Below are 14,197 nucleotides of genomic sequence, written 5' to 3'. Positions count from 1 at the left end.
AGACAGGACGTGGGTTTCTTGAACATCATTGGGAGATTGTTTACTACAACAAGACCCTCATGCTGCATTAGTCTCAATGCTATTAGAAAAAACTGTATTAATAGCAGGGTTAAGATTGAGAGCTTAGGGAGCTGCTACTTTTCACGGCTTGCAACTGAAACTGAGCAAATGCACTTTACAGAGCATTCTCTCATCTGCAATTTCCTGTTGCTGAAACCTGACGAATTTTAGTCAAACCAGGTTGCTGCCTGCAAGTGGCTGTGAAGCAAAGGCCAATTGAAAACCGAAGCTCCCGTGCCATTTCCTCCCCTGAATCAGGATTTTACAGTGGGGCTTTTAGGGAAATTAACCTGCTGTGCCCCAGAGTTGAGGGAGACAAGCAACTGCCATCAGCCTACAGTTTGGCTGCTCTGTGGTGGCAAGTGTCCACCTGCACCCTCTTACCCACAGCATCTTGTAGCAAAAGCCAAGTATATCACTCCCTGTGGGAGAGGAAAAGTGAGTTTGCATTTATGCGGGGGTTAAAGAATACATTAGAGCAGTTTCTGGGCAGTAGCTGAGGTGCTGAACTTTCACATCCCCTGTTTGCCCTGCAGTGACTCGTTCATTTGCCCACATCCTCACTTCCCAGTTGGAAAGCCCTGTTGAAGTAGACAAACAAGTGCTGCCTACGTAAGGACAGACCTAGGCAAAGGCAGCAAGGTCCCCACGTTTAGCCCTCACTACTGTGCAATAATGCCAGTAAGCTCATTTGAACTTACTGGGTCATTTTAGGGAACTGGACCTGTTGTGCACCCCAGAAAAGGACAGGACCACATGACTGCATTGCAGACTAATTTTTCATTAAAAACTTGGTGTGTCTAGAGTTTGTTTTTTGTTTTAACTAGGCAAATTAGGCGAGACTCAGAAAAATGTGAGGTACCCACAGCTGAACTACTGAAAATCTGCTTTTAACCTTTTTAATGGGAGTTTGAAAATATGAATCATGACAAAGGTACAGTTGTAGCTTGGCAGGAACATTACATGTGATAGTGTGAGCTGCCACATACCTCTTAATGCAGCATTAATTTCAAGACCCAGCTTTCATGAAATAAAATTAGAGGATAATCGGCACATGACAAATGAAGTTGGTGAGGATCTGACTCAATCACCCAGATTTATTCAGTTGTATATATAACTGAAATGCCCTCGAATGCTTCCTTGTTTCCCTAGCGTTTTTCTGTTGCGGTTCATGCCGAGGATCGGGCCATCATTTCCTCTGTGGGGTGGGAAAAGAAGGCCACAACATGGAAATGAGAGGCAGAGCCATGGGGTGCTTGTGTGGTTAAATGATTCATCCCAGCAGAACCAGCTCCTGGACTAAATCAGCACTGGGTTTACATTGTACCCAGCCCATGCATCCTTTAAAGGACTCAGGAGGCCATGGCACCCTGCGGGCAGGTGCACTGCATTTGCATTGCCCTCGAAGGCAGCCTGAGCATGCCTGGGGCTGGAGCTGCCCATGAATCCCATCTGCCATCACAGCTGGGCCTCAGGGCCTTCTAGAAGGGCCCCTGAGGTTTTGCCTTCCCGCCACCCGCCTTCCCATCCCAGTGTGCCGGCAGACAGGGCAGTGCACAGCCAGCACAGCCCAGGGAGCCACAGGGCTGCGCTGGAAGTACTAATTAGGGCTGTCCCCAGGGCTGGCTTCAAGGACACTCAGGCAGGCAACCTGTGACCAGAGCAGCCCCCTCGCAGGCCTTTTTGGTCCTTTTCCTGGTGACACAGTGAGCGCTGCTGCCCAGCTTAGCTGAGGCGGGGCCCACGGGACCCGGGCAGGAGAGGGTGCCTCTGCAACCTGGGAGCATTCACTGTGCTTGCTGACTATAAGCCCCAAGATTAAGAAAACCCAGCTGTCTGCCTGTGTTTATCAAGCAAAAGAATTTACAATGTTTAAATAAAGGGACTACGATAGAGCAATGAAAACACCTAAAGCATGTAACTTGTGTGGAAGATATTAAGTCTGACGCAGCTGCGCCCGTTTCACAGAGACCCAAGCGCGAGTTCTCCGTTTGTGCTCAGCGTGGCACATGGAGGCCAGGCTGCTTTGAACGCAGGCAAACTTGCATTAACACGATGGGAAGGAGTAGCTACATTCTAGCGCACCAGTGATCCATGCAAAATGGGTCACCGGGAGATTTAGAAACTGTACCTTTCAATTCTAGCCAAAGAGATACATCAAGGCGCATTGACGTGAAGCACGACTGACACACCTTGAGGCATCTTCAGTGCACTGAGTGGTAGTGACGCCAAAGGTTGTCAGCTGGCAGTAGTAGAGATAATGCTTTATAAAGAATCTCTGAGGGGAAAAAGAAATAAAGGTTTTGCTTCCTCTTACACTTGAACAGAGAAAAGCAAGCAATCAGTCAATCTGCTTCCCCCAGATGAACAAATGGGTCTCCGAAATGCCCTGGCATGTAGGAGAGTCCTCACAAGTGCTCTGCGAGGGAGCCTCAGGTCAAGGCACTGCCTGGGGGAGTGGGAGTCTCGCTGCACTGCCTACGGCACGGCACCACCGGCACCGCCCATGCCAGCAGGTTTCTTTCTCGATTCCATCCCCGATCTGCAGATCGGGGCAAGGTGAAGTCAGCTTGTTTCAAAGCCAGAAATCTGGGGGATTTCTGCAGAGAGGGAAAGTGAAAAGACCTGGGGTTTGTAATCTTCTCCCAGCTGCAGCCCTCAGCCGTGTGAGGCGATGGAGCCACTCTCTGGATCCTACAAGAATTTCAGCGAAGCAAAAGTCCTGCTGCTCCCCCTCTCCTACTGAGACGAGGCTGATTTCAAATGGATTCTAAAGACCTGGAGATTCACTTGGACAATCCCAATTGTTCCAGAGACTGCCCACCACCCTCTTCAACCCCCTTTCAACGTGGCCCAATGGAGGAGAGGTTGTAGGAGTGCTCCTCATCTCCCCAAATCCAAACCAGCCCTGTGATGGCTGCAAGGCCTGGCTGCTGCAGCTGGTGGTAGCCTGCAGCCAGAAGAGATGCCACCTTCAGCCAGCACTCCCAGGTCTGAGAAGAGAAGTCTGTCCTTCCTCTGGGGCCATTGCATCTCCCAGCACAGCATGCGAGGTCTCCACTGGAGCCATGTCCCCCTTCCTGCCTGTCCCCTGCCTGCCTGTCTCCTGCTGTCTGTCCCCCTTCCTGCCTGTCCCCTGCTGTCTGTGGGCTGCAGCACTGCTGATAGCAGTGCTTCCACCCTGAGTAGCCCAGGCTGCCACCAGCCCTGGTCCTCCTGGGATTATGCTGCTGGCTTTGTGTCAGAGCCAGCATGCTTAAAGGGGTCCAAGTACATCTATGGCACCTGTTCTGGTGTCTCCTGAGTGCCACGTGGACATGGCATCAGTTAATGGGATCAGCAAGGAAGGACCAGCAGAGTGTGAGAAGTACCACACAGGGGACACAAGCTCTGGGTCAGGGAAGAGAGAGGACCTCATATGGGCTGGTGGCTGAAGGACAGAATGAGGCAACAACTGGAAGTTGGAGTGGTTCAAAAGAGGGAACCAAAAAGTCTGAGTGAAGGAAATTGTTCAGGAAAAGAGGTTGAAATGGGGTGAGACATGGGAAGGTGAAAAAGAAACGAGGGAAAAAGTAGGGGAAGAGATGGAGGTGAGTCTAGGCAGGAGGCAGGGTGTAGTACAGGATGTCTGGGGTAAGAGAAGCAGCTCCTGAACCAGATGTCCAAAAGTAGAGCAGTGCGAAGGAAGAAGGAAGAGGAAAAAGAAAGGGGAGAGGAGGCAGAGAGGAGTTCAATAAATAGTGTTTTTTTCACATGTTTTACTCAAAGGGACCCTGGGCACCAGCCCCAAGACCCGGTGGCCATGCTGCATTCCTGGGTTGCTGCTGGATGCCTGACATTTAGATCTGGGCTGTGCATATTCCTAGAGTGGTACTGGTAAAAAGCTGGGTTTTGCCAGCAGATTTGGACAGGCATTGGATATAGTCTGTGCTGGTCTGGAATAGCATGATATGCCACTGCTATGTAATATTTACCTCATAGAAAAGCTTTATGCACAATTAGCTGGGCTGAGCTGCTCTGCCATCAGCTGTGGACAGCATCTGTTTCAGCAACTGATGTGCAAAGAGCTCAGTTTTCAGATGCAACTTAAAGGGCAATAATTTGCCCCCCAAAAATGGAGATTATTGTGACATATCTTATTATCTGCTGTTTTTTTCTCCCTGGTATGTAGCACGGCTAGTTCTTTTCCCTGCTACAGCACTGCAGCTGCTGCCTCTAACACAGCAAAAGGTGCAGAATGAGCCATGCCAGTGCAGGCAAAAAAAAAAGCAGTGCTGAAAAAGAAGTGGCAATGGGAGAGGGAAACACGGAGCAGCAGGAGGCAGGTGGTTTGGGAAGCTCTCAGAAACTGCAGAAGCATGGAACTGTGTGCTGTGTTCTGTAACTGAGCAGAGAACTTCCAGAGGGAAGGAGGATACTTCACAAAGGCACAAACAGCAGTCACAGCAATATTGCTGTATTTAGTGTTTGCATTGTGAAAGTCAGGATGGAACTTTATGGCTATAAAAACCCTAGCCCTGCCCAAAAGGTAGCTTTACAGAACTTGTTTCTGTTCCCAACAGGTCTAAAACCAACAAACCATATGTGTATTTTAACATGTTCTTTATAGCTGCCTCTGAAATTTTCCAGGGAGGGATGATTTTTTAAAAAGTGAGTGGGGTGTGGCAGTGCTATAGGCAAGTGTATTGAGAGTAAAGAGAAATAATAGATCATTCTCTGACATTTTAAGATTATAGCTACTGGTTTAAATATAAAATAACAGTCCGTGGACCAACGGTTAGAAATGCTTGTCATTGACCCGTTTCAGTAATTTAGTTTTTTTTTCTGGCTGCTGAACTTTAGAAATCCTCAGAAGATAAATTTACAATCTGTGTCTGCTCAGGAGGAAGATTATTAAACAAGCAACCCCAAACAATTAAATAAAACCTTAGCTATATACAATCACTTTAATTTTGTGCTTTGATATTCTTCATCTGATTAAGTTCTTTCCAAACAAACTTCACATAGAACTTGGCCTATGAGGAGCGGACTAAGCACATATGTATCCTGACAGGAGTGTTTACTCAAATGGAGTTATCCCAGCTTTGCTGTGTGTACTTGGGAACGTAAAACGGCCTGGGGACAGGAACTCAGTGGACAATAAGGATAGAGAAACTTCGAGGGAATAACCTACTGAGAGAACAGGAATGCACTGGGAGTAGAAGAATCAGTCAGATGGGAAGACATCAGGTATTGGGAAGATGCCCATGAAGAGGAAGCAAAAGATGGCCATGAAGAGTGGTTTGGAGAGGAGCAGCATGGAGAGAGAAGCATTTTGAAGAGGGAGAACAAGGCTTGCCAGCAGGGCAGGGCAGGGTGGGGGAGAAGATAGTTCTAGGGGTGCAGCACCCCAGCAAAGAAGGAGTGCAAGTTCACAGGTGGTGAAGAGGAAGAGAGCAAATGACACAAACTTTGACTAGGGAGGCTGCTCTTAAGCCAGCAGACCAGTATTTCTGGCTGCAGAAACTTTCTTTCCTTCTCCATGTTCCTGGATAGGGGCAGATGGAGAGATAGGCCTTGACCACATGATAAATATTGTCTGAGTTTGGGACTGTCATATCTGCTGTACCCGTGGAAATTCACCTGTCTGCCTGGTCTGGGTCAGAGCAGGGCTGGCTTGTAGTCCCTGCCCCGTGGCAGCCCTCTGTGGAGGCAGTGCAGGCAGTGATGCAGCACTTTCTGCACTGATGGTCTGACTGCAGACCAAGCACTGCTGGTTTTGACTTGCTACTCATTAACAGTGTTCAGGCAGTGTGGTTACCCTGCCGAAGGACCAACGAGGATCAGGGAGGGGGACAGTGTAGCCACACAAGCTCTGTCAGTACCCGCTGCTTTTGGGCATGCTAGGATCTGTGATCCTTTCCATGGATGGACCAGCCTGGAGTTCTGGTACCCTGCTAGGTGGAGTCCAGGACTGAAGCCCTCCCTGATGAGCTGGGAGCAAGGGGATTGCTCTCTCCTTGGATAGGGCTCCCTGGGCCTGGGGAAGAGATTTCTCCCTGCTATTCTAACCTGGTCCTTTATTTGGCAGAGGAGTAGGGCAGGACGGTTGCCCCTAGCCTGAGAAAGAACAATTTTTGTGGCCCCAAACTACTCAAAACACTGTGGAGAGGGTGCCAGAAGTGACAAGAGCAGTGGGATGGTAATGAGGGGATGCACATCCAAGTCACCCTGCAGTATATCAGGGAAAATGCCTCAGCATTGGCACCATGCCTTTCCAGAAGAGTCCACAGGCACTGGTGAGAGGCTTGCAAGGATGACAAGCAGGGGAGCCCATTGTTCAGTGCCACCATCCTGCCGGCTGCAGAGCCGGTGCAGGCACTGAGCGTGCGGCCCATGGGGTGGACATACTGAGTCGCCGAGAGCCACCCCGGCGGGGAGTGCCTGGGGGCCCCCACCGTGGGGTGAGGGTCTCCCGAGAGGGGGGGAACAATCCCTCTTCTCCTCGTCTCTCCGTCCAACCCCCTGGGCGTGACTTGTGCTCGGCAGCGCAGATGGAGGAGGGGAACGGGGTGAGGGGATCCCTGCTCCCAGTGCCGCAGCTCTGCCAGGGGCCCGCGGATGAGCCCGGGGCGGAGGGCGGTATTGGCGCCTCGCTCTTTGCTTCCAGAGCTGTCGGGAAAGAATCGTCTTCTGCAGGATAAAGTCCCTGTCTAGGCAGGTGAATTGCCCGTGTCCAAAGTCTACAGGCAGGAGGCTGCCTGCTGCAATCCCCGTGAGAGGGATAACTTTTACAATATACGGGCTGATTGCAAATAAGTTACTAATAAGCCGCTTTGGTGTAAGAACGGCTCTATGCATTATTTCCTAAGATCTGTTTATTTGCAAATATTTCTTATTTTTTCTTCTTTTAAAAAAAATCGTTCGGGAAAATGAGGAAAAAAAAGTACAGAAGTTAATATTTAGACATTCATACTATTAAGTAATAGAGCTATAAACTCTCAAATAAGGCACTTTCATTTTACTTAACAATAGATAACACAACAGCGACAGTAGAACAGACCAAACAAAAGCGATCACCAAAATTGTTGTGACAGTACAATTACCCAGCTAGGAAATTTATTCAATATGCTTTACCATTGCATTGACACAGCAGGAAAAAAAAAAAAAGCCCAAATGCTCAGAGAATAATACAAGAAGGCAGGAGGTATTTGGAAAAAAAAAAAGATTTATTTTGAAATACATTTTTAAAGAGATACTTTGCCTCCACGATTTGTTATCGATGTGCATCTGACACGATACAAAACAAACAAATGAAGAAAAAACCACGTTCTGTACAGAGCTCTAAAATGAGCCGCGATTATCTACAAGATGAGCTTTACGCTTGGGTGTGGGTTGGAGAGGGGCCCGATCCTGCAGTCCGCACTCTCTAAACGAGTTTCGCAGACATGTGGTAGGAAAGCTTGGCCCCGAGTCTGCGTGCGTGTCTCCGTGTGTGTGTGTGCGCGTCTGTGAGTTCCTACAATACACTCCTTGAGTAAAGTGGGCAAGTTGGAGCTGCCGGAGCGGGCGCGGGTCCCTGGCTGCTCTAGAAGTCCTGCCGCGGGGTGTGAGTTAGACTGTGCCGCCGTAGATCACAGTTTCGCCTGAACACTTTGCCGCACTGCTCACAGTTGTAGGGCTTGATGTCTGTATGGGTAAGAAGGTGAGTTTTCAGGTTACTTCTTTGATTAAAGGTTCTTCCACATGTGGGGCATTTGTGTGGAGATTCCTGTTCAGATTTGAAGCAAGCAAAGGATTAATCCTTCACAAACCACCTGGTTTAACGTATCACTGCACTTTTTCTCATCGCAACGCACAACTTGAGATATCGGGGTACGACACGAACGAGAGGAGCCCCGTGCGGCCGGGCGGCCGCCCACCTCTCCCTATCCTGCCCCAAAAGCCTTATTTGATAGTTCTCGAGTCGTGATGTTCCGCGCCCCTGGGGCGCACGGAAAGCAGCCTCCGCGCCGCCCTCCCGCTCCGGGACTCCTGCTGCCCGCCCGGCCGCCACGGCGGTCCCTCCGCACCGCTCCGCACCGCATCCCGCCGCCGGGCCGCCCCTCTGCCCCTCGCCTGCCGCCGCCGCCAGGGCAGGGCTGCAGCCCTCAACGAAAAACGCCTCGAAGCAGCGGCGTGGACAAACCCGAACCCGGGGCTCACTCCCGGCCGCCAACCGTGTCCCCGCTGGCTTAAAGCCTGTCTCCCACGGCCGCCGTTTTTCCGCGGGTCTTCGGCGGCCGCCGAGGTAACCACCGGCCGCTGCCCCCCGCGAACCCACGGGACCGTCCAGTGCCGGAGCCCCCTCCCCCTCCCCTCTCCACCAGAGCCCCGTTCCCCCGATGGCCACCGCCCTTGCCCCGCGGCGGGCTAAGCCAAGCCGAGCCGGGCCGAACCGGGCCGGGTTGGGTCCGCGCCGGCGGCACACACACGTTGAAAGGCCGGGGAACGCCGGGCTCACCTGCATGTGTAGGGTTTTGTGGACCGCCAGGGTCCTGGACTGGCAGAAGCCCTTCCCGCACTCCTGGCACTTGAAGGGTTTCTCTTTTGAATGGATGTACCTGGAAGGCAACCCGTGGGGTGAGCAGCACTGCCGGAGGCGCGTGGGACACACGACCCCACACCCCACTCCCCCAAACTCGACACAATCCCCCAGACGCCCTCACCCTGCTCTTTCCTCCCTTCTCCATTATTATTCTGTTTATGGTTAAACTTCTTGGCGGGTTCAAAACATTTGCAATAATTCATATCGAAGCGTGACTGCACTCTCTGGTGCCAGACCGGGACAGCATCTGAGCTGCCGGCCGGACCCTAGCCCGCTCTTCTCCGAAGGCGGAGAGCATTCTCCGCTCCGCGGCCGCGGGCGCCTCTCAGCACCGGCCGCGGTGTGCGCAGACGGATGGGGGACCAGCAGGGAAGCGCCCACCTGCGACCCGTCCTGTTCCCTCCATCCCCCAGGGCCATGACTCAGAAGCACAAAAGCCCCGGGATCTTCATCTCCTGCTGTGAACCCCTCTGGCTCTCCCTCAGGGGGGTACCCGTCCCACACAAAACGCAGGTTTCGGCTGCCCTCGTCCCTCCGTGGCCACGGAATCTGAGCCGGGAGCTTTTCCTGCGCGGTTTCCCTGGCTCAGCCCAGAGCTCCTGGAGCCGCTGAGTCTCGTCCCCCTCGAGAGGCTCACCCCACCCCGGCTGCCCACGGCCCGACCCCGGTCGTGGTGGTCCCTCACCGGTGGTCCCGCAGGTGGTCCTGCCTCCGGAAAGCCTTGTGGCAGATGTCGCAGGTGTAGGGCCGCTCGTCCGTGTGGGTTCGCTCGTGGATGAGGAGGTTATAGGACTTGGTGAAGTGCCTGCCGCAGAACTTGCAGATGAACTCCTTTTTCGTCTTGGAGGGCAGGCGCCCGCGGGAAGGCTTCCTGTCCGGGGACAGCTTGCTGATGCCCGACAGGGGCGAGGCCAGTCCGGGACTCAGCTTGGCGAGCTCCCCCACCTTGGGGGGGTCCTCCTGCGTGGCGGCCACGGCCAGGTTGGCAAAGTCAAAGCGGGGCCTGTCCTTGTGCAATGCTGGGAGGACGTGGGCGATGGCCCCTTGCTTGGGGTGGAAGAGGTGCGTGGCGAAGGGGAGCGCGGGGAAGGGGAAGCGGGAGTCCACCAAGCCCTGCGCAGCCGCCATCTCCGTGATGGTAGAGCGGGTGATTTCATGCACATTGGGGTAGCCCAATGTCCAGTGGTTCATGTGCATGGTTTGCACGGCGCTGAGTCCGTACAGACCTTGCAACTGGTCCACAGCTGCGGGGAAGGTGTTCACAGCCTGGAGGAAGGAGTAGTTAGTGAGTTGCAGGGACGGGTGCAGCGGGATGGGGGCTGGCAGAGCTTTGCTTCCCATCTTCCCGAGGTGGGCGCGAGCCGGCCGAGCAGCTGGTGCCTCTGATGGGCTTCCGAGACGGGGAGAAAATCCTAGGAAGGAAGAGGGAGAAAGGAGGGGAGAGACACTTTTACTGAGAGCAGCGTGGTGCTCCTTAGCCGAAGCGAGCGCAGCAGCGGAGCCAGGGAGGGACAGGCACGGCTCCGGTGCACTGTCTTGCCGCGGCCCCAGCACCCCGCCGCAGCCCAGGCTCCCGTTCTCCGCCGGGACCTGCGGCCGACACTGACCCACAGCGCGATCGCTTCGACCGGAGAAGCTAAAGCGTAGTAAATAAATAAATAAAAATAGCGTTCCCGAAACGCCCACCCCAAATTAAAATAGAAAGGAGAAAACTCAGCACCGAGCCAACCGAAGGCGCCGCAGATTCAAGTTAAACGAATCGTGCAAAAATACAGGCGTAACAGAAACGGGGCCGGGGACGAAGCCTCTCCGCTTTCCGTCACCCTGCCACCTTCCCTTGCAGCGCCCACCGCGGAGACCCCGGAGCCGCCTCCCTCCTGCCCCCCGCGCCGACCTGGCCCCCGGCGTCGCTCCCACCCTCCGTCCGGCCTCCTGCGGGCGCGGAGGCCCCGACCCCCGACCCCTCCTGGCTGGGGCCTCCCCGGGATAGAGCAGGGTGCTCACGGAGAGGCGAGTCAGGCCCGGGGAGCGGAGTGGGGGGGAATAAACCCCGCGTTCGTTCCTAGCTCCGTTGCTTATTTTTCTTCCTTCAACAACAACTCATTTATCAAGATAACCGAAAGAGAGAAAAGGAGCCCTTGCCCCGCACGCACACCTCCTACCCAGCCCCCCGCGCTGCAGCCATCCCACCGGCGGCGAGGAGAGCGGCCGGCCCGGAGGCCTCCCCGGCCCGCCGAGGGCCGCCCGGCACGGCGCTGCCCCGTAGTCGGCTCCCTCCGTCTCGCAGGGCCGAGAAGGGCGAGCGCAGCCCCGGCGGGACGGAGCAGTGCGGCCGAATCCCCCGCACTCCCTCGGGCGTTCCCCGGCCGGGAGCTCCTCCGGAGCGGCGGGGCCGTGAGCTAATGAGCAGTGTGTGACTGTCAGAGGGTTTCACTCAGCCCATTCAACCGAAACCGCCGGGCCCGCTGCTCCCGTCGCAAGGGAGTCCCCTCGGCGGACGCGGAGCGACGCTCCCTCCCGCGGGGTAGGGGGACATCGGCATGGGGGGCAAGCCACTGCCGTTTCCGTTTTTTTTGCTTTCGTTGAGGGTTCACTTCCAGCAGCCAAGAGGCTGCCGCGACCCAGGAAAGCGGCCAAAGCAAACGCCAGGGTCTCTCTGGGCCTGTAAACAAGAGGTAGGGCCGAGGGTGACCCAGCACCTCAAGGGATTTGTGTGGAGGGTCTGGTAACGCTCAGTTTCCAAAATAAACAAGAGACCGTCCCCCCGCAAAAATCCTGAACCACCCCCTCCAAACAACAACAAAAATAAAGGAAACTCTCCGAGCGCAGAGCCCGGGCTCCGTGAGCGGTGTCCCTGCCTCACGGGCCGCTGCCGCCCGGCTCCTGCCGTTCCGCTGGCACCGCGTACACTCCGGCTGGAAAGCTGCTTTCCGGGTTTTTTTCCTAAAATAGCTTTCCTCCACGTTTGTGGCACCGCACAATTGGCCGACTGGGGAAAAGAAATGCGGCAGGGAGGTCGGGTGGGAACTGCACTGCTGCCTACCCCTGTTTTCGTTTGCCTCGAGTCGTGGCTCTCCGGAGCTTCCTCCGCTGCTCCCCAGTTTTCCTCGTTTGTGATTTTATCGACACCAGGGACAGTTATCGATACGACCTATTACATATGGCGACCTTTTCGTTTTATTGGGGGGTGGGGGGTGGTTATATATAGAGACTTATTTTTAAAGATGTCGTAGTGTGAGTTCCTGTTCGCTTTCTGCGAGGAACCGAAACAGAAGCAATTAAATCGCTTTTCTCTGGCTGCTCCGAAGGCTCCTGCCTCCATCCTGGTTGTTTGAGGCTGGGTTTCGGAGCCACCGGCTGGAAGCTATGACCGAAGTAGGGGAAGTGTTTCCGTAGGGCAGAGCTCCCTCTGTTACGACTGCGTTTGGTGGCTGGGGAGGGGGGGGGGTGTCATTGCACCACGCTCGTTTTGCTGTCCAAAACCCAACTCTGAACACGGAACACGAAATCCGCATTTTAAGGTAGAAACTTTTAAAACTACACTGCTGTCTGAATGGCGGTACATCTGTTACTATTTGTATTTGGAGGTAACTTTAGTAAAACGTATCAAAAAAGACTAGAAAGTGCCTTCGTACGTGATTTTAAGGCCATTTATGTTAAGGTGTGTTGAGACGGGGGGGGGGGGGGGGGGTGAAAGTCAACCAAAAACGGATGTTACTTAAACCTTGGTGCTTCCTTTTCCCATTCCATTCAGAGAGCTTAATTAAATTAAGCCTGGTGCCAGGACACCCCTCTCTACCTGCTTGCCGCCGACCTGCTGGTCCGGCCCGCGCCTCCTCGTTCTCCCGCGGTGGGGCCGGGACCGTGCCCCGAAGGCGCTGCCGTCCTACCCAGGGAGCGGGCGGGCACCGGGTCGCTTCCGCTCCCCGACGGCCTCACCCGAAGCCGCGGCCGCCACTGCCCGCGCAGTCAGGTGTTTCCCCTGACCGAGGATTTCTCCAGGGCGACCCGCGGCTTGGTTCCGCAGTCCATGCACGGACTAGCTTCTCTCTGCTAGGAATTTCGCGTGCAGAACATCGAGAGCGCATCCCGGGAGGCTGCCGTCTCCTGGCTTCACACCAACGCGCCCGCGGCGTGGAAGGGGGGGGACACCCACACCCCAACCCGCCGCGAAGCTGCGAACTGAAAGTAAACCCGGCGGCCCTGCGCTCCCGGCTGAGCGCACGCTCCGCTCTCGGGGCGGCCGCCCCGCTCCCGCCGACGGCAGCGGGCAGGGCGGGCCAGCGGAGCCACTCACCTACCGCAGCCTGCTGCTCCTCCCGGGGCAAAGCTGAGGCGGGAGCCGCGGCACCTTCACGGAGACATTAGATCCACAACGGGGGCGCTCAGCGGGGCCAGGGCCCGGCGGCGACCGGCATGTTGCGGAAGGCTGGGCGGCGGCTTTGAGCTCTGGCCGCGGCGGTCCCGGGGCCCCGGCATAGATCGCCGCCTCCCGCCCGCAGCCTCCCTCCTTCGACCCCGGCGAGGCTCGGCGCGAGTCTGAGCCGCCCCCTGCCCGGTCCATCACATTTCAGCGGTGAGTGGCGTGGAGCGCTGTCCCCGCCCGCCCGCCGCCGCCGCCGGCCCACCCCGCGGCGCGCACAGCCCCGCGCTCGGGGCCGCGCCGCTCCGCCCCGACGGGACGGGACCGCCCCCGGCCGCGGCCCCGGCCCCGGCCCGCCCCGCCGCGCCGGCCCCACTGTTTACTTGTGTTTGGGTAGCAACTGGGCTTTAAAGTGGCAGAACGCCCCCCGCTCCCCCCGTGTCACCTAAGGTGACTTTTCCCTCCGAGAACAGCTCGACGCCCCCCGCCCCACTACCGGCCGCGGGTGTTTGCGCGCTCCTTGCGTCTCACCGCCCAACCCGGCTGCCCGTCGTGCCCCAGCTGGGGTGACATTGTCGGCCCGACTGGCTTAAATATCTAAAATAACACCCCCAAACCTAGAGCGTGGGGTTTTGAGGGTGCCCATGTCGCCGAGAGTGGGTGCAGATAGTGCTCACGTCCAAATGGGCTTGTGGCCATCATGTCGGGTCGCCCCATAGGCTGTCAGAAATTCGGCGCTGCTCTTTCACTGCGATTGAGTCGCCTAAGGGCAGATTCAGACAGAAAAGCTCTGCGGTGGCATCCCCATGCGCGGTGACTAAGCACACAATCCCTACCTGGAACAGACACATAGTTTCGAAAGCAGTTTCGATTTATTACCGGGGAATTTACTGCTAAATGGGGCCTCCCTAACCCTCTTCAAATATCTCGATTTGGGCGTCCAATTCACTTTCGTCGATAGCTGCAATGCGGCTGGTTGCATATGTCGACTTTGGGTTACATTTTTTATCTGCAATATTATCTTGTTGTGTGCGTTATTTAAATCACATGTATGGGGAATTTATCGTATAATCTGTACTGGAAATTAGAACTAGAATTGGAAAAGGACAGAAAGACGTCGGAGAAAATGGCACTTAAAGGACAGCTTTGAAAAATTTTCAACGGGAAGGTCTGTGCTAGTTAATTCAAGCCCGAGGTAGAGAAGAGGA

At 55.2% G+C, this 14,197-nt stretch overlaps 1 protein-coding gene across 3 annotated transcripts; it reads right to left on the bottom strand.

Annotated features, from left to right (window-relative positions):
• Positions 1–7,249: 7,249 nt before the first annotated feature.
• OSR2 (odd-skipped related transciption factor 2) lies at positions 7,250–13,209 on the bottom strand. 3 transcript variants are annotated; one of them, XM_082290178.1, is made up of 4 exons: positions 12,924–13,209; positions 9,312–10,038; positions 8,543–8,642; positions 7,250–7,810 (listed from the first exon to the last, which is right to left on the bottom strand). In XM_082290178.1, the coding sequence occupies exons 2-4, from the start codon at positions 9,965–9,967 to the stop codon at positions 7,628–7,630; spliced, it is 939 nt and encodes a 312-aa protein (XP_082146304.1). In that variant the 5' UTR covers positions 9,968–10,038; positions 12,924–13,209; the 3' UTR covers positions 7,250–7,627. The 3 variants fall into 3 exon arrangements, with proteins under 3 accessions (XP_082146304.1, XP_082146306.1, XP_082146305.1); XM_082290180.1 differs by having other exon boundaries at positions 7,250–7,728; XM_082290179.1 differs by having other exon boundaries at positions 12,928–13,209.
• Between the last annotated feature and the right edge of the window lie 988 nt (positions 13,210–14,197).

Source organism: Coloeus monedula (assembly GCF_965178545.1).
Source record: "Coloeus monedula genome assembly, chromosome: 1".
Taxonomy (NCBI): Eukaryota; Metazoa; Chordata; class Aves; order Passeriformes; family Corvidae; genus Coloeus; species Coloeus monedula.
This window is presented reverse-complemented; position numbering and strand designations above follow the sequence as displayed.